Source organism: Pongo abelii, chromosome 10 (genome assembly GCF_028885655.2).
Source record: "Pongo abelii isolate AG06213 chromosome 10, NHGRI_mPonAbe1-v2.0_pri, whole genome shotgun sequence".
NCBI classification, from domain to species: domain Eukaryota; kingdom Metazoa; phylum Chordata; class Mammalia; order Primates; family Hominidae; genus Pongo; species Pongo abelii.
In genome coordinates this window covers 6,624,620-6,650,109 of record NC_071995.2, presented here as the reverse complement: position 1 = coordinate 6,650,109, position 25,490 = coordinate 6,624,620, and the positions used below count along the sequence as shown (strand labels likewise).

The following is a 25,490-nucleotide window of genomic DNA, read 5'->3' as shown; positions in this document are numbered from 1 at the left end:
GCAACAAGAGTGAAACTCCGTCTCAGAAAAAAAGTATATAAAGACTTAGTGGGAGAGGTAAGACTTGTAGTTATGGTGGGACCTTGGCTTTTTGGAAAGGAGTGGGCTGGGCATGTGTATAGAGGAAGGTGAGAGCAGGAGCAGCAGCGCAGGTGTGTCAGTCCTTGGCTCAGCTTGAGGGGGCAGCAGGGTGGTGGGTGTTCACTGGGGTTGCAGTGTGCTGGGGCCCTTAGTCCTGACTCTCCTCTTTTTCCTCAAAGGGTCATTCCAAAGGCCCCTTCCTAGTGAGTGCCCCTCTTTCTACCATCATCAACTGGGAGCGGGAGTTTGAAATGTGGGCTCCAGACATGTATGTTGTAACCTATGTGGGTGACAAGGACAGCCGTGCCATCATCCGAGAGAATGAGTTCTCCTTTGAAGACAATGCCATTCGTGGTGGCAAGAAGGCCTCCCGCATGAAGGTATCTCGGGAGGGAAGCCACCCTAGAGAAAGAGTTGTGGCTTCTGGCTTAGTTTACCTCCTTGTGATCTGGTCCCTGGTGAGGCAAAAGGGTAACCCTGGGAGGAGGAAAACATTTCATCAGTCCCCTGGTTGTGCTTACACAGAGGAACTGACTGGTAGTGACCAAGTTGCCTTCATGTGCAGAAAGAGGCATCTGTGAAATTCCATGTGCTGCTGACATCTTATGAATTGATCACCATTGACATGGCTATCTTGGGCTCTATTGATTGGGCCTGCCTCATTGTGGATGAAGCCCATCGGCTGAAGAACAATCAGTCTAAGGTGAGGGCTGAGGGAGGGACGTTGGAGCCCCTACTTTGGGTTTTTTCTAGTACTACCAATTCATTAAGGGGAAAACTTGTAGGTGGAGAGGAGAGGGAAAAATTGTCTCTGCCTTCCTTCCTTGTATGTGACAGCCCTTGGTGGCCAGGCCTTTAAAAAAGAATGTGAGGAGTGGGATGCTTAACTATTGGGCAGTGAAAAACTTGAAATTTTGTAGAGATTTACTAGAGCTCTGTTTTCATTGGATTTCACCTTTCTCCATCTGCTTCACCAGTTCTTCCGGGTATTGAATGGTTACTCACTCCAGCACAAGCTGTTGCTGACTGGGACACCATTACAAAACAATCTCGAAGAGTTGTTTCATCTGCTCAACTTTCTCACCCCAGAGAGGTTCCAGTAAGTGTGTGTTTATCTGTAATCGGCTCATAATTGTGCTTCTCATTCTTCCTGTTGCCCATTTCCTGTATCACTTTTCTTTCTTCCTTTCTCCTTCTCCAGTAACTTTTTTCCTTTTTCTTTCTGAAGCAATTTGGAAGGTTTTTTGGAGGAGTTTGCTGATATTGCCAAGGAGGACCAGATAAAAAAACTGCATGACATGCTGGGGCCACACATGTTGCGGCGGCTCAAAGCTGATGTGTTCAAGAATATGCCTTCCAAGACAGAACTAATTGTGCGTGTGGAGCTGAGCCCTATGCAGAAGTGAGTTGGGAGGGACAGAAGCAGACTCCATTTAGACATCTGCCAGTCTGCAGAGTGTTTCCTATTCCTCCCCCACTCAGCTTCAAGGCATCTGGTGACAGGAGCAAGCAAGGCCTGAAGAAACCTGATGCTAGGGCGCTGGAGCGCATAGTTCTTACTTATTTCAAGTTATACCTTTCCTTATTTAAAATGGTGGTGGTGGTAGTGCTTGTGTGTTAGGTGTCCTTAGTTCCAAAGTGGGATGTGTTGGGAAAAAGAGCTCAGTTGCTGGGACTGCATTATTAGTCATTGAAAGGATTTCAAGTCTAACCTGTCTTTCTACCTTGTCCATGTAGGAAATACTACAAGTACATCCTCACTCGAAATTTTGAAGCACTCAATGCCCGAGGTGGTGGCAACCAGGTGTCTCTGCTGAATGTGGTGATGGATCTTAAGAAGTGCTGCAACCATCCATACCTCTTCCCTGTGGCTGCAATGGTATGTAGTGCCATCTCCTGTTCCTCCCTGGGTTGGGTCTCCTCCATGTGGGCTTTCTTTTAATATTTTTTTCTTTGCATTTGTTCTTAGGAAGCCCCTAAGATGCCTAATGGCATGTATGATGGCAGTGCCCTAATCAGAGCATCTGGGAAATTATTGCTGCTGCAGAAAATGCTCAAGAACCTTAAGGAGGGTGGGCATCGTGTACTCATCTTTTCCCAGGTATCATGTGGACTGGGAGCGTTAGGGAACAGTCATTAGACAACCCTTAGTGACCTAAGGAAAGGGATTAGCATCTGACTCTTGCATAATTAAACTGTGCTTCTTTTACAGATGACCAAGATGCTGGACCTGCTAGAGGATTTCTTGGAACATGAAGGTTATAAATACGAACGCATCGATGGTGGAATCACTGGGAACATGCGGCAAGAGGCCATTGACCGCTTCAATGGTGAGAGAGAAGGAGTTGTTTAGTTTCAGGAATCCTGATTTGCTTATATCTTCGGACTGTAACTTCTTGTGCATCTCCTTTTCTGTGTAGTTCTTTTGGGACTTTGTCATTTGAGATGGAAGAGTAAAGCTTTTGAATGTCTCAATTGGAAGAATGTATTGGACTATTCCTAGGAGATTTTTTCTTTTGGGTATTTGTTCTTTCTGCTAGAAAGAAGAAAGCATTGTATCTCGAGGGCAAGCAAGGGGTCACGACTTGTTCAAGCTCAAATAGCAAGTTACTAGCAGACTTGTCTGCCTCAGTAGACGCTACTAAGTTTTTGCTTTTTTTGTTTTTTTTTTTTTTGAGATTGAGTCTTGCTCTGTCGCCCAGGCTGGAGTGCAGTGGCACGATCTCGTCTCACTGCAGCCTCTGCCTCCCGGGTTCAAGCAGTTCTCCTGCCTCAACCTCCCAAGTAGCTGGGACTACAGGCGTGTGCCACCATGCCCAGCTAATTTTTGTATTTTTAGTAGGGATGGGGTTTCACCATGTTGGCCAAGATGGTCTCGATCTCCTGACCTCATGATCTGCCCACCTCGGCCTCCCAAAGCGCTGGGATTACAGGCACGAGCCACCACGCCACGCCCAGCCTGTTTTGTTTTGTTTATTCGAGATAGGGTCTCACTCTGTTGCCGAGGCTGGAGAGCAGTGGCACAATCATGGCTTACTACAGCCTGCACCCACCCCCAGGCTCAAGTGACCCTGCTGCTTCAGCCTCCCAACTAGCTGGGGCTATAGGCTTGAGCCACTGTACCTAGCTAACCAAAAAAATTTTTTTGTAGAGATGGGGTCTTGCCATGTTGCCCAGGCTGATCACAAAGTTCTGGGCTCAAGCAATCCTCCTGCCTTGGCCTCCCAAAGTATTGAGATTATAGGTATAAGCCACTGTGCTCAGTATCACTACTCCTTGTTTAAAAAAAAACTTTTATTTTAATTTCAGACTTAGAAAAAAGTTGCAAAACAGCAGAGAGAGTTATGTATACTGTTGAACTAGCTAGCTTCGCTTAATAATAACTTACGTAACTGCAGTACAATCATCAAAACTAGGAAATTAACATTGGTATTGTACTATAAATGACAGAACTTCAATGAATGTCACCAATTTTTCCTGATGTCTATTTTCTGTTTCAGGATCCAATCCCAGGTCCCGTGTTCCATTTAGTTATTGTGCTTCCTGCTATCTGTGACATTTCTTTATTTGCTTATATGATACAGATTTTTTTTTTTTCTTTGAGATGGAGTCTCACTCTGTTGCCCAGATTGGAGTGCAGTGGCGTGATCTTGACTCATTGCAACCTGTGCCTCCTGGGTTCAAGCAATTCTCCTGTCTCAGCCTCCTGAGTAGCTGAGATTATGGGTGTGTGCCACCACGCCCAGCAGATTTTTGTATTTTTAGTAGAGACAGGGTTTCACCATGTTGGCCAGGCTGGTCTCGAACTCCTGACCTCAGGTGATCCGCCCGCCTCGGCCTCCCAAAGTGCTGGGATTACAGGTGTGAGCCACGGTGCCTGGTCAATATAGATACTTTTGATAAGCACTGTTCAGTTATTTTGTAGAACGTCTCTAAGTTTGGGTTTGTGTGATGTTTTCTCTCGATTAGATTAGACATTTTGGGCAAGAATGCCACAGAGGTGATGATGTGTCCTTTTCTTTTCTTTCTTTTTTTTTTTTTGAGACAAAGTCTTGCTCTGTCACGAGGCTGGAGTGCAGTGGCCTGATTTTGGCTGACTGCAACCTCCGCCTCCCGGGTTCAAGCCATTCTGCTGCCTCAGCCTCCCGAGTAGCTGGGATTACAGGCGTCTGCCACCACGCCCGGCTATTTTTTGTACTGTTAGTAGAGACAGGGTTTCACCATGTTGGCCAGGATGGTCTCGATCTCCTGACCTTGTGAACTACCCGCCTCGGCTTCCCAAAGTGCTGGCATTACAGGCGTGAGCCACCACGCCCAGTCGATGATGTGTCCTTTTCAATTCATCATACTGGGCGATGGACATGATGTTCATATGTCCCCTTACTGGTAATGACTTGATCACTGGTTAAGGTGGTGCCTGCTGAGTTTCTGCAGTGTAAAGTTTCTATTGTTCCCATTGTGATTGATAAATAGCTTGAGGGGAGATATTTGAGACTATGTCAGTGTCCTGTTTCTCCTTAAACTTTTACACTGATTTTAGTATTCATCAGTGGACCTTGCTTACAATGATTATTACTGTGGTGTTTGCCTAATAAGTTTTTATATTCTGACATTCTTTCGTTTTTACTTCCGCCTCCCGGGTTCAATCTATTCTCTTGCCTCAGCCTCCCAAGTAGCTGGGATTACAGGTGCCTGCCACCATGCCTGGCTAATTTTGTATTTTTAGTAGGCAAGGTTTCACCATGTTGGCCAGCTTAGTCTCAAACTCCTGACCACAGGTGATCTGCCCACCTCAGCCTCCCAAAGTGTTGGGGTTACAGGTGTGAGTCCCTGCACCTGGCCTATTCTGACATTTTTCTTTAAGAGATAGGGTCTTGCTCTGTTGCCCAGGCTGGAGTGCAGTAGCACAGTCAGAGCTCATTATAACTTTGAACTCTTGGGCTCAAGTGATTCTCCTGCCTCAGCTTCCTGAGTAGCTGGGACTACAGGCGTGCGCCACCATGCCCAGCTAATTTTTTTTTTTTTTTGAGATGGAGTTTCTCGCTCTGTTGCCCAGGCTAAAGTGCAGTGGTGCAATCTCTGCTCACTGCAACCTCTGCCTACCAGGTTCAAGCGATTCTCCTGCCTCAGCCTCCTTAGTAGCTGGGATTACAGGTGTATACCACCACGCCTGGCTAATTTTTGTATTTTTAGTAGAGACAGGGTTTCACCATGTTGGCCAGGCTGGTCTCGAACTCCTGATCTCAAATGATCCACCTGCCTCTGCCTCCCAAAGTGCTGAGATTACAGGCGTGAGCCACTGCCCCCGGCTTAATTTTTTAAACTACATTTATGAATTGGAATTTAGGAGACACTTCTAACGGTGTTTTTGGTTCCTTTATTAGCACCGGGTGCTCAGCAGTTCTGCTTCTTGCTTTCCACTCGAGCTGGGGGCCTTGGAATCAATCTGGCCACTGCTGACACAGTTATTATCTATGACTCTGACTGGAACCCCCATAATGACATTCAGGTGAGCAGAGGCAGCAGGCAGCCTTAATAAGTAACATATTATTCTAGAAAGGCATAGTGGCCTCTATGAGGGCTCTACCATGTGGAATTAGGTTTTTAAGTGAGAAACAACAGATTCTTTTTGTGTTGTTTACCTTATTGTAAGCCAGAGTTTGGTTAGCTGTGGTCCTGTTTTGGGTAACATGATAATAGAGGGTGGTGTCTGGAGGCGGGGGTGCGAAAGGAAGTTTCCTATGAAGGTAGGCTGCGGACCTTGCCTTGTACTGAATTTAGAATATTATGTGGAAGTCAGGATAAGAGTGGCACCAGGAAAATACAATTTCTGGCTTTATTTCCTGTTCAACTCCAGGCCTTTAGCAGAGCTCACCGGATTGGGCAAAATAAAAAGGTAATGATCTACCGGTTTGTGACCCGTGCGTCAGTGGAGGAGCGCATCACGCAGGTGGCAAAGAAGAAAATGATGCTGACGCATCTAGTGGTGCGGCCTGGGCTGGGCTCCAAGACTGGATCTATGTCCAAACAGGAGCTTGATGATATCCTCAAATTTGGCACTGAGGAACTCTTCAAGGATGAAGCCACTGATGGAGGTGAGGTAGTCAGGAACTTACATTTTGGTGTGGGGCTTGGCCTCTCTAAAGGTTAGGGAGAATCTTTGATACCAAGGGTCTTGTGGGACTTGCTTTTTCCACTGCAGCTGCTGAAACTGACTTTGGGGATGTGACTTGATTTTTTATAGGAGGAGACAACAAAGAGGGAGAAGATAGCAGTGTTATCCACTACGATGATAAGGCCATTGAACGGCTGCTAGACCGTAACCAGGATGAGACTGAAGACACAGAATTGCAGGGCATGAATGAATATTTGAGCTCATTCAAAGTGGCCCAGTATGTGGTACGGGAAGAAGAAATGGGGGTGAGTATGAATCCAAGGCGATCCTGTGCTTGGCGATTGGTCTGAAAATTGGAATTGAGACCAAAGTGGGATTTGAGACAAGAGGAAAGTATCTGTAGGCAAATTCTTATGTTGATGAACTGATACACGTCTTCCTTTTAAAACAAAGCTGATAACATGACTGATCAGATTTTCATCTTTGCCTTGGTTGTCAGAAAACTTACAACCAAATATCATGCTCACAACAGTTATTTTGGCTCTTTACCAGAATGTCATTTTCTGTTATGTGTTTTATTAAACCTTACAAGAAAATTTTGAGTGCTACCTCATCTCTCTAGAGAAAAGGCAGAAGATCCTAGGTAATCTATCTCTTTGTGTTTTCTGGTTTTTATTTAAGAGACAGGGTCTCTACCAGGTGCAGTGGCTCACATCTGTAATCCCAGCACTTTGGGAGGCCGAGGCAGGCAGATCACTTCAGGCCAGGAGTTTGAGACCAGCCCGGCCAACACGGTGAAACCCCGTTCCTACTAAAAATAAAAAAATTAGCCAGGCACGATGAAGCACACCTGTAGTCCCAGCTACTCGGGAGGCTGAGGCAGGAGAATTGCTTGAACCCAGGAGGTGGAGGTTGCAATGAGCTGTGATCGCGCCACTGCATTCCAGCCTGATGACAGAGCCAGATTCTGTCTGAAGAAAAAAAACAACAAAAAAAGAGACAGGGTCTTGCTCTGTCACCCAGGCTAGAGTGCAGTGGCACAGTCATAGCTGAGTGCAACCTTAAACTCCTGGGCTGAAGAGTGACCCTAGTAGATGTGTGCTACCACACCTGGTTAATTTTTTAAACATTTTTAGAGATGTCTTGCTATGTTGCCCAGGATGGTCTTGAACTCCTGGCCTTAAGCAGTCCTCCTGCCTTGACCTCCCAAAGTGCTGGAATTACAGGTGTTAGCCACCACACCAGGCCTCCTTGTGTTTGTATTTATTTATTTATTTATTTATTTATTTATTTTGAGATGGAGTCTCGCTCTCTCCCCTAGGCTGTAGTGCAGTGGTGTGATCTCGGCTCACTGTAAGCTCTGCCTCCCAGGTTCATGCCATTCTCCTGCCTCAGCCTCCCGAGTAGCTGGGACTACAGGTGCCTGCCACCACACTCGGCTAATTTTGTTTGTATTTTTAGTAGAGATGGGGTTTCACTGTGTTAGCCAGGATGGTCTTGATCTCCTGACCTTGTGATCCACCCACCTCGGCCTCCCAAAGTTCTGGGATTACAGGCGTGAGCCACTGCCCCTGGCCTTATGTATTTTTTTTTTTGAGACGGAGTCTTGCTCTGTTGCCCAGGCTGGAGTTCAGTGGTGCGATCACAGCCCACTGCAACCTCCACTTCCTGGGTTCAAGCAATTCTCCTGCCTCAGCCTCCCAAGTAGCTGAGATTACAGGTACGCACCACCATGCCCGGCTAATTTTTTTATAGTTTTAGTAGAAATGGGGTTTCACCGTGTTGGCCAGGATACTCTAGAACTCCTGACCTCAAGTGATCCGCCTGCCTCGGCCTCCCAAAGTGGTGGGATTACAGGCATGAGCCATTACGCCTGGCCTCCTTGTGTGTGTTTTGTTTTTTTTTTTTTTTTTTCGAGACAGTCTTGCTCTCCCACCCAGGCTGGAGTGCAGTGGCATGATCTCGGCTCACTGCAACCTCTGCCTCCTGGGTTCAAACAGTTCTCCTGCCTCAGCCTCCCGAATAGCTGGGACTACAGGCATATGCCACCACACCCAGCTAATTTTTTGTATTTTTAGTAGAGACGGGGTTTCACCGTGTTAGTCACGATGGTCTCGATCTCCTGACCTCATGATCCGCCCACCCCAGCCTCCCAAAGTGCTGGGATTACAGGCGTGAGCCACCACACCCGGCCCCTCCTTGTGTTTTTTTAAAGATTAGCATCGGGCCGGACGCGGTGGCTCACGCCTGTAATCCCAGCACTTTGGGAGGCTGAGGCGGGTGGATCACGAGGTCAAGAGATCGAGACCATCCTGGCTAACACGATGAAACCCCGTCTCTACTAAAAATACAAAAATTAGCTGGGCATGGTAGCGGGCGCCTGTAGTCCCAGCTATTCGGGAGGCTGAGGCAGAGAATCACTTGAACCTGGGAGGCAGAGCTTGCAGTGAGCCAAGATTGCCCCACTGCACTCCAGCCTGGGGGACAGAGCGAGACTCCGTCTCAAAAAGATTAGAATCGGTATATACCTTTTTATTCTCCTCCTTTCTTTTTCTTGGTCTTTTATAGTAAAAAAAGAAAATAGTTATGTGAGGAATGTGTGTGTGGCTCGTTTTAATGTTTTTCTCTCCTAAATGATATAGAGGAGTATGAAATGGAAAAATAAAATTTCCTTTTTCTTGTCTTTTGTAAACCACTCAGCTCCGAGTTCTTTCAGTTGGCATTGGTTCTGGTGGTCTTTGTCATCTTTTCTCATTCTTCCACCTCAGAACCATCCCCCTTGCTGTATTTCCCTGATGCTTACCTGTGATTTTGTTCTTGAAGGTAATGCCTCCAACCTCAGTTTGTATGTAAGTGTGGCTGAATGGTCTGACATAGGTCTGTGTACCGTAGTGTTCAATCAGAAACGACCCTATTGATAGAATGCTCACATTCCTTTCAGTGGCAGTGAATGTAATAGAAGTGATTGACGGGAGAGCACATGCTAAGTGGATCATCCTTGCTGGTGACTACACAAGTATACACATTGTTCTTTGATTAGTGACTACAGCTGCTGTTGACTTCTTTTAAAATATTTTTAAGTTTTATTTTTAATAGATAGAATTTACATAGTTCAAAATAAACAAAAGGGCCAGACACGGTGGCTCATGCCTAGAATCCCAGTACTTTGGGAAGCTGAGGCAGGAGGGTCGCTTGAGCCCAGGAGTTGGAGACCAACTTGGGCAACATGGTAAAATTCCGTCTCTAAATAATAAAAACATTAGCCGAGTGTGGTTGCTCACACTTGTGGTCCCAGCTGCGTGGGAAGATCGCTTAAACCTGGCAGTCGAGGCTGCAGTGAGCCGTAATGATGCCATCTACTCCAGCCTGGGCAACACAGCTAGACCCTCTCTAAAAAAAAAAAATACATATATATATTTATATGTACACACACGTATCTCATTTCTCTCCTGTCCTCTTAACAATTTAGTTCCCTTCTTGGGGAGAACTCATGTTTTCAGTTCCTTTTATATCTTTCCAAAAATATTTTATGTGTATACAAATTATACATATATTCATACACATATATGTATACTCACATATATGTACCCAAAAACTTTTTTTCCTTTTAAACATAAAAGTAATACCAATGCAATGTAAATGCTACATTGGTTAGGGAATAATGACAAGAAAAAAGTGTACATGTTGAGTACAGACATAATTTTGTTTTTTCTCTGAATATTTTCCGTCTATGGTTGTTTGAATTCACAGGTGCAGAACCCATGGATACAGAGGGCCAGTTGTAATTTATTTAATTAGTTCCATAATGATGGGCATTTAGGTTGTTTCTAATGTTATGCTATTAGCAGCTGTTTAATTCCAATATAAGGGATGTGGAATCAGTGAGTGGTCCTGAAGTGTTTGAAAAAAATTCACTTTTAGAGGAGTATCAACATTTTTGGGACATAAGAGGCTATATATAATTCTTTTCGTTTTGCAGACAGTTGGTAAGCTTTTATGAAGTTTATGAAGAATAGAAAGGCTTATAGTCATCCTCTCCTTCCTTCTCTCTTATGAAAATCTTTTACAGTACTTCAGAAGCCTCTCCATTCTGCCTTGCTAAGGCTCTGACCTCTTTTCTTTTTGCTATCTTTCAATTGTATATGCATCAGTGCAAGGGGTTAGAAGAAAGCATTCTGTCTCTTCATCCTTCCCTGTGATAATAGCTCTATCCCATGTTTTTCTTGAGTTATGCTGACTGCTAATCTATACATAATTATGAGGAGCTGTGTACTCTCAATTAAATTTCTTCTAAGTTCTTAGGTCCAAACAGGCACATCAAGTATTTAAGAGTCCAGTCATGAAAAGGAGCTAGCAGAGTGGGAACTGTGAGGACCAGGGGTAGCTGGTGGTGCTGACTTCAGCACTCCTGAGTCCTGGCCCTCCCTCTGTCCCAGGAGGAAGAGGAGGTAGAACGGGAAATCATTAAACAGGAAGAAAGTGTGGATCCTGACTACTGGGAGAAATTGCTGCGGCACCATTATGAGCAGCAGCAAGAAGATCTAGCCCGAAATCTGGGCAAAGGAAAAAGAATCCGTAAACAGGTCAACTACAATGATGGCTCCCAGGAGGACCGAGGTGTGTGTGGCCGGCCCCGCCCCCCACCCATGGGCCGTTCCACTAGAGCAGTGGGCCCCGCTCATCTGCCCTCTCTCCCTCCAGATTGGCAGGACGACCAGTCCGACAACCAGTCCGATTACTCAGTGGCTTCAGAGGAAGGTGATGAAGACTTTGATGAACGTTCAGAAGGTGAGGGCTGTGCTTCTTTGTTGCTTTTCTAAATGTTGCTTTGTTTAATACCCTACCTGTGTCACTCATTCATCTTTTTCTTCTTGCAGCTCCCCGTAGGCCCAGTCGTAAGGGCCTGCGGAATGATAAAGATAAGCCATTGCCTCCTCTGTTGGCCCGTGTTGGTGGGAACATTGAAGTAAGTGCCATATGATTCTAAGGAGGAGTGAGTGTCAGATATTGCATCTTTGGTGGAATGCGACCTGCTCCCTCTCACCTGGGTTTCTTCTTCCCCTAGGTACTTGGTTTTAATGCTCGTCAGCGAAAAGCCTTTCTTAATGCAATCATGCGATATGGTATGCCACCTCAGGATGCTTTTACTACCCAGTGGCTTGTAAGAGACCTGCGAGGCAAATCAGAGAAAGAGTTCAAGTGAGTGGAGGGCTGGAGTGGACTGATCTAGAGCAAGGGCTTCTGCTGTCTATCTGGTCATTCCATGGTTCTAGGCCCAGCTGTGCAGGGAAGTGGGCTATTTCCTCTGTTGAAGTTGACAGGTGAAGCTGTTAGTAATGTGTTCCTAGCTTCCCTGGAAGAGAACCTGGGTCTTCTTGTGGGGTCTGGAGATCAGCCTTCCTGTGCAGTGGTGGGCTTTACCTCAAGGGGGAGCCATAGTTATTGCCTGTGATAACGCCTCACGAAGGGATGGAAAGGAATCTAAGAGTCAGCATGATCCCTATTTAACTCATTTCTCTACTTGTTTACACAGGGCATATGTCTCTCTTTTCATGAGGCATTTATGTGAGCCGGGGGCAGATGGGGCCGAGACCTTTGCTGATGGTGTCCCCCGAGAAGGCCTGTCTCGCCAGCATGTCCTTACTAGAATTGGTGTTATGTCTTTGATTCGCAAGAAGGTGAGCCCTGAGCCTCTTGTCATTGTTTCTAGGGGGCCAGGCGCAGTGGCTCACACCTGTAATCCCAGCACTTTGGGAGGCCGAGGCAGGTGGATCACTTGAGGTCAGGAGTTAGAGACTAGCCTGGTCAACATGGCGAAACCCCATCTCTACTAAAAATACAAAAATTAGCTGCCTGTGGTGGCGGGCACCTGTATTCCCAGCTACTCAGGAGGCTGAGGCAGGAGAATCGCTTGAACCCGGGAGGCGGAGACTGGAAGGCCAATAGGAAAGGAGCCTGTAGCTGGAATTGGGTCTTCAACTTCTTGTCCCATTGCTACAGGTTCAGGAGTTTGAACATGTTAATGGGCGCTGGAGTATGCCTGAACTGGCTGAAGTAGAGGAGAACAAGAAAATGTCCCAGCCAGGGTCACCCTCCCCAAAAACTCCTACACCCTCCACTCCAGGGGACACGCAGCCCAACACTCCTGCACCTGTCCCACCTGCTGGTAAGTCCCCCTGTCCTATCATTTTCTGTCCCTCTCTTTTTGTCCTGGCCTATTTTTCTGCTCCCCTGTGCTCAGTTCTAACAGGGTAGTCTGGCGGGACACACAGCAATTTCCCTCTCAGTTTAGGAGGGCCGTCCTAAGAATAGGGCTGGCTCTTAAAGGCACGAGAGGACAATTTAAGATGAGACAAACTGGGAAGAAATGACCTCTCTGATCTAGTACCTTCTTCCTAATTGATTGTCTCTTATTGTTCTGCAGAAGATGGGATAAAAATAGAGGAAAATAGCCTCAAAGAAGAAGAGAGCATAGAAGGAGAAAAGGAGGTTAAATCTGCAGCCCCTGAGACTGCCATTGAGGTAAGAGATGGGGGTGACTGAATGCCATACTAAAGACAAATGTATAAGTCCAGTCTTCCTTTTAGTTGCTGGCCTGTCTGCTTCATCTGTTTTTTTTTTTTTTTTTTTCCCCCCTTTGAAGTGTATACAGGCCCCTGCCCCTGCCTCAGAGGATGAAAAGGTCGTTGTTGAACCCTCTGAGGGAGAGGAGAAAGTGGAAAAGGCAGAGGTGAAGGAGAGAACAGAGGAACCTATGGAGACAGAGCCCAAAGGTAAAGGTATCCACGTTTTTTTTGTTGTTGTTTGTTTTTTTTGAGATAGTCTCGTGCTGCCGCCAGGCTGGAGTGCTGTGGCGCGATATTGGCTTACTGCAATCTCCACCTCCCAGGTTCGAGCGATTCTCCTGCCTCAGCCTCCCGAGTAGCTGGGATTACAGATACATGCCATCATGCCCGGCTAATTTTTGTATTTTTAGTAGAGACAGAGTTTCACCATGTTGGCCAGGCTGGTCTCAATCTCCCGACCTCATGATCCACCTGCTTTTGCCTCCCAAATTGCTGGGATTACAGGCATGAGCCACTGTGCCTGGCCTTTTTTTTTTTTTTTAAAAAGGAGTTTCAGTCTTGTTGCCCAGGCTGGAGTGCAATGGTGCGATCTCAGCTCACTGCAACCTCCGCCTCCTGAGTTCAAGCGATTCTCCTGCCTCAGCCTCCTGAGTAGCTGGGATTACAGGCATGCACCACCATGCCCAGCTAATTTTGTATTTTTTAATAGAGAGGGGGTTTCTCCATATGGGTCAGGCCGGTCTCCAACTCAGGTGATCCACCTGCCTTGGCCTCTCAAAGTGCTGGGATTACAGGCGTGAGCTACTGTGCCTGGCCGGTATCCATATTAAGCACTACAGATCCCTGTGTGAACCATGGTCACTCGTGAATTTTCACTGGGACTGTAGAGATATCAGGAGAAAGCGACACACTGAAGAATCCTGCACCCTTGATTTTAGGTGGCAGGTTTTCCCCTAACTTAAGGTATCTCTTATGACTTTATTTGTTGTTGTTTTTTGAGATGGAGTCTCACTCTGTCACCCAGGCGGGAGTGCAGTGGCATGATCTCTGCTCACTGCAACTCCCACCTCCTGGGTTCAAGCGACTCTCCTGCCTCAGCCTCTGAGTAGCTGGGATTACGGGCGTGCCACAACCATGCCCAGCTAATTTTTTTTTTTTTTGGAGACGGAGTCTTGCTCTGTTGCCCAGGCTGGAGTGCAGTGGCGCGATCTTGGCTCACTGCAAGCGCTGCCTCCTGGGTTCACGCCATTCTCCTGCCTCAGTCTCCTGAGTAGCTGGGACTACAGGCGCCTGCCACCATGCCTGGCTAATTTTTTGTATTTTTAGTAGAGACAGGGTTTCACCATGTTAGCCAGGATGGTCTCCACCTCCTGATCTCGTGATCTACCTGCTTTGGCCTCCCAAAGTGCTGGGATTACAGGCGTGAGCCACCACACCTGGCCAAAATTTTTTTTTTTTTTTTTTTGAGACGGAGTCTCACTCTGTCACCCAGGCTGGAGTACAGCGGCACGATCTTGGCTCACTGCAGCCTCTGTCTCCTGGGTTCAAGTGATTCTCCTGCCTCAGTCTGCTGAGTAGCCACCATGCCCAGCTAATTTTTTTTTTTTTTTTTTGAGATGGAGTCTTGGTCTGTCGCCCAGGCTGATGTGCAGTGCAGTGGTGTGATCTTGGCTCACTGCAACCTCCACCTCCTGGGTTCAAACAATTCTCCTGCCTCAGCCTCCTGAGTACCTGGGATTACAGGCATGCGCCACCATGCCCGGCTACTTTTTGTATTTTAGTAGAGACAGGGTTTCACCATGTTGGCCAGGCTGGTCACGAACTGCTGACCTCAAGAGATCCACCCATCTCGGCCTCCCAAAGTGCCAGGATTACAGGTGTGAGCCACCACACCTGGCTAATTTTTGTACTTCAGTAGAGACAGGGTTTCACCATGTTGGCCAGGCTGGTTTCTAATTCCTGACCTCAGGTGATCCACCCACCTTGGCCTCCCAAAGTGCTGGGATTACAGGCATGAGCCACCGCACCCAGCTAATTTTTGTATTTTTAATAGAGATTGGGTTTCACCTTGTTGGCCAGGCTGGTCTTGAACTCTTGACCTCAAGTGATCTGCCTGCTGCTGTCTCCCAAAATGCTGGGATTACAGGCATGAGCCACCGTGCCCAGCTGACATTACTGTAATTGCAGACATTTAGATGTAGGTCTATCCAATTGGATAATAGTGTGCAACAGAGGAGAATGTTCTTCCTTTAGGTATATTCTCAATAACATTTCTTCCCCTAGGTGCTGCTGACGTAGAAAAGGTGGAGGAAAAGTCAGCAATAGATCTGACCCCTATTGTGGTAGAAGACAAAGGTGGGTGTTTGGAGAAGTCGATTGTGGTTTAGAAGAACTCTAAAACCAGAAGCGAGGACTCTATCTGTCCTGCCTCCCTGTCCATTCTCATCTAGCCATTTTATCCCAAGATAAAAGACTGCACCTGTTCCCCACATTTAGTTGTCAGTGGGCCAATGGCACCATTTTCTGGGTCTGAGAGACACCCAGGTGGAGAAGGGGTGGAGGTGGATGGATTCTTGTAGCATACAGTGTTCTGGGTAAGGGCGATGGTGCTGGGCTTTGGCTGGAGCTGACATTTTTCTTCCCCATATTCTGTAGAAGAGAAGAAAGAAGAAGAAGAGAAAAAAGAAGTGATGCTTCAGAATGGAGAGACCCCCAAGGACCTGAATGATGAGAAACAGAAGAAAAATATTAAACAACGTTTCATGTTTAACATTGCAGATGGTGGTTTTACTGGTATGGAAATGAGGGGCCCACCAGGGTTAGAAGGATCTGATGTGAAATTGGGGTTCTTGTCAGAAACCACGGTACAGGGACTTTACCTCTTTACCTCTGTTTGATGAGGGAATGCCAAACTGATAGTGGGTTCTGTGGAGAAAGCCAGAAGCAAATTATATAAAGATGGATTCAGGGGTAGGGGATGGTGGGGGACAAGAATAAGTAGCTTTTTCAATTCTCACAGATGTTTGCTTCCCCCCACCCCCAACCTTCCCTAAATTCTTCCTCAGAGTTGCACTCCCTTTGGCAGAATGAAGAGCGGGCAGCCACAGTTACCAAGAAGACTTACGAGATCTGGCATCGACGGCATGACTACTGGCTGCTAGCCGGCATCATAAAGTATCCTTTGCCTGAGTCTGTACTGAGGCTTTTGGTGAAAGGTTCTGAAGGTCTCTTAGTTTGAGGTTCTTACTTTCTTTGTTTTGTTTTTCCTGAGCACTTTTCCAATAGCCATGGCTATGCCCGGTGGCAAGACATCCAGAATGACCCACGCTATGCCATCCTCAATGAGCCTTTCAAGGGCGAAATGAACCGTGGCAATTTCTTAGAGATCAAGAATAAATTTCTAGCTCGAAGGTTTAAGGTGAGCGGTTGGGGAGGAATATATTGCTTAGGTGACAAACTTGAAAGTGCGTAACGTCCTGCAGCAGAGGGAGTCTGTCCATCCAGTGCACCGTTCTCACTTTCTTCATTCTATGGAAGGCTTTGCTCCCAAGTAACTTACACATTAGGGTTGAAGACACACAGACTTGAAAGTTAACTAACTGCACATGAGCTGTAGGTGACTATGTGTCCAATCAGTGACACACTAGTGCAGAGGGGTTTGTTTGGGGAACACTGCAGATTGGAGTATTCAGGAAAGATACAGAGGTGGGATTGAATTGCATCTCTGAAGATGTAGGGCTATCAGTCAGTGGGCTGCTGGTTTTTTTTTTTTTTTGAGACAGAGTCTCTGTCACCCAGGCTGGAATGCAGTGATGCAGCCTCTGCTCACTGCACCCTCTGTGTCCTGGATTCAAGTGATTCTCCTGCCTCAGCCTCCTGAGTAGCTGGGATTATAGGCATGCACCACCATGCCCGGCTAATTTTTGTATTTTTAGTAGAGATGGGGTTTCACCATGTTGGCTAGGCTGGTCTCAAACTCCTGACCTCAAGTGATCCACCTGCCTTGGCCACCCAGATTGCTGAGATTATAGGCGTGAGCCACCATGCCTGGCCTGGTTCTTTTTTCTGGGCTAAAAAGTGCCTGTGTGGGCCAGGTGCGGTGGCTCACGCCTGTAATCCCAGCACTTTGGGAGGCTGATGCAGGAGAATCGCTTGAAGTCGGGAGGTAGAGATTTCAGTGAGCTGAGATCGTGCTACGGCACTTCAGCCTGTGCAACAGAGTGAGACTCTGTCTCAAAAAAAAAAAAAGACGTGTCTGTTGTCTCATACGCTGAGTATAATCGGGGAAGAAATGGTACACTAATAAGCCTTCAGGTATTATGTACTAAGCAATGATGTGCCCAGGGATAAAAATACAAAGCATGGTATCTGTTTTCAAGGAGCTTTCAGTTTCAAGTAGGAGCACATGTGTAATCAAATGAATGCCATTCTGCATATCAGGAGAGAGATTGCTGATTGGCATAAGAAAGTTCTCCAGAATCGCTTGAACCCGGGAGGCGGAAGTTGCAGTGAGCCGAGATTGCACCACTGCATTCCAGTCTGGCGACAGAGCAAGACTCACCTCAAAAAAGACAAGAAAAGAAAGTTCTCAGAGAGGCAGACACAGTGGCTAATCCCAGCATTTTAAAAGAGCTGATTGCTTGAGTCCAGGAGTTCAAGACTAGCTTGGGCAACATGGCAAAACCCCATGTCTACAAAAAATACAAAAATTAGCCAGTTCTGGTGGCGTGCACCTGTAGTTGCAGCTACTTGGGAGGCTGCAGTGAGCCTAGATTGTGCCACTGCACTCCAGCCTAGGCATTGGAGTGAGACCCTGTTTTTTTTTTTTTTTTCTGAGACAGAGTCTTGATGTGTTGCTAGGCTGGAGTGCAGTGGCAAGATCTCTGCTCACGGCAGCCTCTGCCTCCCGGGTTCAAGCGATTCTCCTGCCTCAGCCTCCTGAGTAGCTGGGACAACAGGCGCGTGCCACCACGCCCAGCTAATTTTTGTATTTTTAGTAGAGACGGGGTTTCAGCATGTTGGCCAGGATGGTTTCGATCTCTTGACCTCATGTTCTGCCCGCCTTGGCCTCCCAAAGTGGTGAGATTACAGGCGTGAGCCACTGTGCCCATCCAAGACCCCGTCTTAAAAAAAAAAAAAAAGATCTCGAGAGGGAATTGGAGTAGGGAGGGAACTCACAAATGGCTTTATGGAGAAGATGGCATTGGAATGAAGTTTTGAAGAATGCGATGGAGATTTTTTTGCCAGGAACAGAAGGGTATCTGAACAAAGGGATTAGGTTCGGCAAAGATATGAAGCAGCAAAGCTTAGTATGTCTGGAAACAGCAAATAGCCCAGTTGAGCTGTAGGGAAACATTTGTGTTGGGTGATGGTGGGAGGTAGGCTGGAAACAGAAAGGTGGACAGGCTAGAGGTCAGTAGGTGGGTTCTTGGCACCAGATAAGAGAGTCTGGATTTTACCCTATCGTTAATGGGCAGCCACTGAAAGTTTGTGAGCAGAGTTTTGATAGGACCAAGGGAAATGGAAACAGCACTCATAAGATTATAAAACGGTCATACAATCATGAGGTGTTAAGGGTCTGGGCTGTGATGCTGGTTGTGGAAAACGAAAAGGGTAAAGATGAAACAACACCAAAGAATTTACTGGACTTAGTGACTTACTGTAGGGGTCAGCAAACCTTTTTTTCTCCCCCCAAACCAAAAATGGTTAATAAAAACTTTTTTTTTTGAGACAAAGTCTTGCTCTATTGCCCAGGCTGGAGTGCAGTGGCGACATCTCCTGGCTCACTGCACCCTCTGCCTCTTGGCTTCAACCGATTCTCCTGCCTCAGCCTCCTAAGTAGGTGGGATTACGGGCATGTACCACCATGCCTGACTAATTTTTGTATTTTTAGTAGAGATGGGGTTTTGCCATATTGGCCAGGCTGGTCTCAAATTCTGGACCTCAGGTGATCTGCCCGCCTTGTCTTCCCAAAGTGCTGGGATTACAGGTGTGAGCCACTGCACCCAACCACACCTTTTCTATTAAAGGGCCAGATAGTCCCTTTGTGGGACATGTAGTCTCTGTTGCACATACTCAACTCCATCTTTGTTGTATGAAAGCAACCACAGGGGATACATAAATGAATAAGTTAGGATGTGTTTCAGTGTTTCATATATGGATATTACAATTTGAATTTTGTATAATTCTCATGAAGTGGCATGAAATAGTCTTGTTTTGACTTTTTGCCAACCATTTTAAAATGTAAACCCCATTCTTAGCTCTTGAGCCATATAAAAACAGGTGGTGGGGCAGATCTGGCCCACAGGCTGTAGCTTGCCAACTCCTGACTTACTGGATTTGAGGTACAGAGTGAGTGAGACTGAAAATAACATTTTGAGCCTGAGTCACTGAGAAAGTTAAATTGTCATTTAAGAAGAGAGGGAGCAGTTTGTAGAAAAGAATGATACAGAATTTTAGACAAGTCTTTTGGTATTTCTCACAAATCAGCACCCCTCCCACTACCTACCCCCATCACCATACACTAGTGGGATCAGAACCAGTGCTGAAGGTACATGTTTGAGAAGCATCAAATCATCTGCATAGAAGTGCTGGCTGACACTAGGAGAGGAGAAGGGTATGAGAAATCTTCTCTTATGTTGAGTCATATGTTTTATGAATATATTTTTTAAGTAATTAAAATCTTTACATAAATTAAGAACCAACATTCTGCCTCTTGGGATATATTTCAAAGAATCTTTAATACAGCTCCATCAGGTGACATGTGCATGAGTGTTTTTGCAGTATGATTTTTGGTGGTGGGGGCCTAGAGGCACCATAAATGTTCAGCATTAGGAGAATGCATAGGTAAAACATGTATTCATATCATGGGGCATTAAACAACAGAAGCAACAAAATTCATGTGCATACAACATAAGAGTACCTTTTAAAAGGTATGTAGTGGGAGAAGAAAAAGCATTTTATAGATACAGAAAACATCATTCTGTAACTTAGGAACATACATATAAAACAGAAACAGTCTTTAAAAACCTACACAAAAAGCCACAGTATTACTATATTAGAAAGGTTGCTTTTCAGAGGAATGGGAGTGAGATGGCAATAAGAGGAAATAAAAAAAATATTTTACAATAGCAAAATAACCCCTTGTTTTGAGACAGTTTCCCTCTGTCACTCAGGCTGGAGTGCAGTGGCGCGATCTTGGCTCACTGCAAACTTTGCCTCTCGGGTTCAAGCATTCTTCTGCCTCAGTCTCTTGAGGAGCTGCAGTTACAGGTGCGCATTACCATACCTGGATAATTTTTGTGTTTTTAGTAGAGACGGGGTTTCGTCATGTTGGCCAGGCTGGTCTTGAACTCCTGACCTCAAGTAATCTGCCCGCCTCAGCCTCCCAAAGTACTGGGATTACAGGTGTGAGCCACCATGCCCAGCCAAAACGTGTTTTTGAAGAGTGGTTGATAAAAGAGTAGATGATAAAAAGGAAGATGCTTAACTGTGTAACTTAATGAAAACATAATATGGATATGTATATAGTATGATCTCAGTTATGTAAAAAACTATGCACAAAAAACCTAAAAAGAAAAATATCGAGAGGTGGAGAGCCATGCCTGTTCTTCCTTGCTATGGAATTTGCTGACACAAAGACTATCTTCTGCCTGGTGTTGGGCATATCCTAAGAACTTAGAACTTTCCTGTATTACCCTGTGTGAGCAGCTGTCACCTTATTGGGGGGAAAATGCCTGAAAATTAGGGGGCATTTCAAGTAGATAGCTTCTATTTCCTATATTTGTCTTATATACAAGTATTTGCTTTTATCAAAATAATTCCAATAAAACATTTTAAAGTAAAAAAAAAAAAAAAAAAAAAAAATATCAGGATGTATTTCTAGAAGGTGGGATTATCTGTTGTTAATTTTTGATATTCTATTTTCTAAATTGAGTTATCGCTTTTGTATAAGAGAACCTAAAGGGTAAAGAGTTTTAAAAATGAGGACATTGAAAAAGGGAAAGAAAAAAGGTACAAGGCAAAGTTAAACTACTTGGGTGTGGGAATGAGCTGTCCATGAAGTTCTTCATAGGTTCTTATTACCATCTGAAACAATGAGAGGTGAGCTGAGAGGCCAGTCAAAAGTGAGCAAAGTGAGTTATCAGTCGAACTCCCGTTTCCTCTTATCCCTTGTCCAGCTCTTAGAACAAGCTCTGGTGATTGAGGAGCAGCTGCGCCGGGCTGCTTACTTGAACATGTCAGAAGACCCTTCTCACCCTTCCATGGCCCTCAACACCCGCTTTGCGGAGGTGGAGTGTTTGGCGGAAAGTCATCAGCACCTGTCCAAGGAGTCAATGGCAGGAAACAAGCCAGCCAATGCAGTCCTGCACAAAGGTAGCCAGTGGCTCCCCTGCCTCCTGCTGATTCGGCCTCCCTGATCTGACTGCATCCCAATGTACATATATTTGTTTTCAAACTTTCAGAGTTCCTTTGTCTGGGAGTTTAGGAGGTGCTAGGGATCTTTGCCATCCTTGGGAAGTTAATATCTTAGAGGCAATCAAGGACAGTAGTTCTTTGCCTCTTTTTTTTTTTTTTTTTTTAAAAGAGATGGACTCTTGGCCGGGCGCGGTGGCTGACGCCTGTAATCCCAGCACTTTGGGAGGCCAAGGCAGGTGGATCACGAGGTCAGGAGTTTGAGACCAGCCTGGCCAACATGGTGAAACCCCGTCTCTACTAAAAATAGAAAAATTAGCTGGGCATGTGGCGCACGCCTATAATCCTAGCTACTCAGGAGGCTGAGGCAGGAGAATCGCTTGAACCCGGGAGGCGGAGTTTGCAGTGAGCCAAGATCGTGCCACTGCACGGGCTATCAGTCTGGGCAATGTAGTGAGACTCCGGAAAAAAAAAAAAGGATGGGCTGTCACCATTTTGCCCAGGTGGGTCTTGAACTCCTGGACTCAAGTGATCCTCCTGCCTCAGCCTCCTGAGTAGCTGGGACTACAAATATGTGCCACTGTACCTGGGCACCTCTTTTTTTTTTTTTTTTTTCTGAGATCGAGTCTAGCTCTGTTGCCCAGGCTGGAGTGCAGTGGTGTGATCTTGGCCCACTGCAACCTCTGCCTCCTGGGTTCAAGCAATTCTCCTGCCTCAGCCTCCCGAGTAGCTGGGACTACAGGCATGTGCCACCACTTGTGGCTAATTTTTGTATTTTTAGTAGCAATGGAGTTTCACCATGTTGGCAAGGCTGGTCTCAAACTGACTTCAAGTGATCCACCCACCTCCGCCTCCCAAAGTGCTGGGATTATAGGTGTGAGCCACTGTCCCCCGCCCTGGCCCCCTTTTTTTTTTTTTTTTTTTTGAGGTGGAGTTTTGCTCTTGTTGCCCAGGCTGGGGTGCAATGGCATGATCTCGGCTCACTGCAACCTCCGCCTCCTATGTTCAAGCGATTCTCCTGCCTCAGCCTCCTGAGTAGCTGGGATTACAGGCATGCCCGGCCAATTTTGTTTTTTTTTTTTTTTTCGTTTTTTGAGATGGAGTTTTGCTCTTGTTGCCCAGGCTGGAGTGCAATGCCACGATCTCAGTTCACCACAACCTCCGCCTCCTGGGTTCAAGCGATTCTCCTGCCTCAGCTTCCCAAGTTGCTGGTACTACAGGTGCCTGCCACCATGCCCAGCTAATTTTTTGTATTTTTAGTAGAGATGGGGTTTCACCATGTTGGCCAGACTGGTCTTGAACTCCTGATCTCAGGTGATCCACCCACTTCTGCCTCCCAAAGTGCTGGGATTATAGGCATGAGCCACCGCGCCCCAGCTAATTTTGTATTTTTAGTAGAGATGGGGTTTCTCCATGTTGGTTAGCCTAGTCTTGTACTCCCGACCTCAGGTGATCCGCCTGCCTTGGCCTCCCAAAGTGCTGGGATTACAGGTGTGAGCCATTGTACCCAGCCACCTCTTTTAACTTTAAACATATTCAGGTTCTTGAGATGGAAAGCAAAGCAGAATAATAGTGTCATTTGGGATACTTTAGAGGTAACTTCAGGTGATAAAAGATCCCTTCAAATTCTAGACCCCTTTCAACATTTTGTTTCTAATTAAAGTAAAAGGTTATGAGGAGGCGGAGGGTGAAATAAGGAAAAGAATGCTGTTATAATGGAGGTGGGAGACAGATTCTGAAGGTAGAGAAGTAAGAGAAAACCAGGAATAAGCTTCTCAAGAAGAGGAAATACAATAATAGTAAGGGATAGTGAAGGTTTAGGTGACTTTAAAAAGCACAAAAGCATGGACAGTTGGAACTGGAATATGAGGAGTAGGAATTTGAGCATGGTGGAGGTCAGGTCAGATGACAGAAGACAATACATCACAGTCGCTTGGTCACTGAGAAGTGATGGGGGGCTGGTCCACGAGGGTAGAGGGAGCTCAGTCTTGGCCACCACAGCTCACCACCTCTTTTCCTCCCTATGCAGTTCTGAAACAGCTGGAAGAACTGCTGAGTGACATGAAAGCTGATGTGACTCGACTCCCAGCTACCATTGCCCGAATTCCCCCAGTTGCTGTGAGATTACAGATGTCAGAGCGCAACATTCTCAGCCGCCTGGCAAACCGGGCACCCGAACCTACCCCACAGCAGGTAGGACCATTTTCTTGACACCACCTCTTCCTGCAGAACCATTCTGGAGCTTGTAACTTTGCTGTATGTCCCTAGCTTTACATACTGGGTGGGTGGCCTATCAGTGAATTCCCTTGAGATTGGGTGGATTCCTATCATCTGGAATTCTGACTCCTTGGGTCTCCTTCTCTAGGTAGCCCAGCAGCAGTGAAGATGCAGACTGATACCACCTCCACCGCTGAGCAGTGACCTTCCTCACTTTCTCTTGTCCCAGCTTCTCCCCTGGGGGCCTGAGAGACCCTCACCTTCCTTCTGCCCATCTTCCGTGTTGTAAAGGAACAGCCCCAGTGCACTGGGGGAGGGGAGGGAGTGAGGGGCAGTGGTGCCCTTCCTGCAGGAGAGACATGCAGCAGTAGCGCCGGCGCCATCTGCAGGAGCTGGCGGGCTGGCCTTCTGGACCCTGGCTTCTCCCCACTGTAACGCCTGTTACACACAAACTGTTGTGGGTTCCTGCCAGGCTTGAAGAAAATGATCTGAATTTTTTCCTCCTTTTGGTTTTATTTTGTTGGTTTATTTTGTGTTTTCTTTTCTCCTTTTTTGGGGGTATTCAGAGTGGGCTGGGCCCCTGGGCGAGACACAGCTACCTCTGTTGGCATCTTTTTAATACCAGGAACCCAGCGGCTCTAGCCACTGAGCGGCTAAATGAAATAAAGCAGAAAAAAAAAAAAAAAAGGAAAAAACCAAAAGCATAAAAAACCACAGCAAATTTCTTGATGAAAATTGAAAATAAAAGTTTCCTTGTATTTTAGTGCTCTGGTTCAGTGTGGGTGTAGGTGCAGGTGGATGAGTGTGTGTGGCAGGAGCCTGGCACCTGTATAGTTGAAAATTAAGGGCTACGTGGTATCCTGATACTCCACTGAGTAACTGGGTTCTGTGTGTGGGTGCAGTATGTGCCTTGCCAACGATGACTTCCACCTGTGGAAAATGAGAGGCTGCAAAACTGTGGGCAGCACCGCTTAATGGCTCTGTGACCTTGAGCAAGTTGTTTAACTTTGGTGGAATGCAGATTTCTCATGTATACCTCATACGGTTGTCAAATTAAACCAGTCAAGTACATGGAACGGTTTTTAACACCTAACCACTACCTTAATGTTTCAAGGAAGGCTGAGGGGGGGTTTTCTTGCTAAGTTGTGCAAAATTGGGATGCAATTTGTGGAAGAACACAGCCTTAACCCCACAACCCCGGAGGCCCGACCTAATGCCCTCCAACCTTGAAACCCTTGTAGTTCACCCCTCCTCATGTCCCAGACCAGGTCAGCGTTGCAACCCGTTGGTTCCCAACTAATTGTAGACCCACCTGAAAGCGAGTTCCGGCGAAGAGGGCCCCTGCGAACGAGGTGCAGTGCAACACCTTAATTGAGGGGCTGAGGAGGGGTGAGCATCAAGGAAGGTGCTGGGAGGGCGGGGCACCGTGGCTCACAGCCTGTAATCTCAGCACAAAGGTGGGGGCAGGAGGATCGCTTAAGCCCAGGAGTTCTAGACCAGCCCTGGCAACATAGTGAGACGCCACCCCCTACACCCCGTCTCTATAAAAAGATTTTTAAAAGGGCGGGGAGGAGGAGGTAAGTGGCATGGAATTCCATGGTTTTTGTTTGTTTTTTTTGAGATGGAATCTCACTCTGTCGCCAGGCTGGAGTACAGTGGCGCGATCTCAGCTCACTGCAACCTCCCCCTCCCGGGTTCAAGCGATTCTCCTGCCTCAGCCTCCCGAGTAGCTGGTACTACACGCGTGCGCCACCATGCCCAACTAATCTTTCTATTTTTAATAGAGACAAGGTTGACCAGGATGGTCTCGGATCTCTTGACCTCGTGATTCGCCCGCCTCGGCCTCCCAAAGTGCTGGGATTACAGGCGTGAGCCACCGCTCCCGGCTTTTTTTTTTTTTTCTTGAGGTGCAGTTTCGCTCTTGCTGAGGCTGAAGTGGCACGATCTCGGCTCACTGCAACCTCCGCCTCTCAGGCTCAAGCAATTCTGCCTCAGCCTCCCGAGTAGCTGGGATTATAGGCGCCCGCCACCACGACCGGCTAATTTTGTATTTTTAGTAGAGACAGGGTTTCACCATATTGGCCAGGCTGGTCTCG

At 46.6% G+C, this 25,490-nt stretch overlaps 1 protein-coding gene and 1 non-coding gene across 23 annotated transcripts in view; both read left to right on the top strand.

Annotated features, from left to right (window-relative positions):
* Window positions 1–24,157, top strand: part of CHD4 (chromodomain helicase DNA binding protein 4) — a 45,023-nt gene extending 20,866 nt beyond the window's left edge. For 5 of the 22 annotated variants that reach the window (XM_054527876.2, XM_063711707.1, XM_054527879.2 and 2 more), the window contains 25 exons: window positions 261–461; window positions 647–784; window positions 1,059–1,180; window positions 1,310–1,483; window positions 1,819–1,960; window positions 2,051–2,182; window positions 2,294–2,411; window positions 5,466–5,590; window positions 5,939–6,176; window positions 6,326–6,501; window positions 10,633–10,813; window positions 10,898–10,984; window positions 11,074–11,162; window positions 11,262–11,395; window positions 11,730–11,874; window positions 12,197–12,362; window positions 12,621–12,718; window positions 12,840–12,975; window positions 15,046–15,117; window positions 15,418–15,555; window positions 15,828–15,936; window positions 16,048–16,180; window positions 20,943–21,141; window positions 23,207–23,370; window positions 23,543–24,157. In XM_054527876.2, coding sequence (XP_054383851.1) covers window positions 261–461; window positions 647–784; window positions 1,059–1,180; window positions 1,310–1,483; window positions 1,819–1,960; window positions 2,051–2,182; window positions 2,294–2,411; window positions 5,466–5,590; window positions 5,939–6,176; window positions 6,326–6,501; window positions 10,633–10,813; window positions 10,898–10,984; window positions 11,074–11,162; window positions 11,262–11,395; window positions 11,730–11,874; window positions 12,197–12,362; window positions 12,621–12,718; window positions 12,840–12,975; window positions 15,046–15,117; window positions 15,418–15,555; window positions 15,828–15,936; window positions 16,048–16,180; window positions 20,943–21,141; window positions 23,207–23,370; window positions 23,543–23,560 — 3,435 coding nt within the window. In that variant the 3' untranslated portion in view covers window positions 23,561–24,157. Of the gene's footprint in view, window positions 1–260; window positions 462–646; window positions 785–1,058; window positions 1,181–1,309; window positions 1,484–1,818; window positions 1,961–2,050; window positions 2,183–2,293; window positions 2,412–5,465; window positions 5,591–5,938; window positions 6,177–6,325; window positions 6,502–10,632; window positions 10,985–11,073; window positions 11,163–11,261; window positions 11,396–11,729; window positions 11,875–12,196; window positions 12,363–12,620; window positions 12,719–12,839; window positions 12,976–15,045; window positions 15,118–15,417; window positions 15,556–15,827; window positions 15,937–16,047; window positions 16,181–20,942; window positions 21,142–23,206; window positions 23,371–23,542 lie in introns of all 22 variants that reach the window. The other 17 variants (XM_054527877.2, XM_054527874.2, XM_063711713.1 and 14 more) reach the window with 7 other exon arrangements.
* On the top strand, window positions 12,402–12,538 carry LOC112135987 (small Cajal body-specific RNA 11). Its single transcript, XR_002917202.1, has one exon. It is a non-coding gene; the product is annotated as a small Cajal body-specific RNA 11 (non-coding RNA).
* Window positions 24,158–25,490: the final 1,333 nt, after the last annotated feature.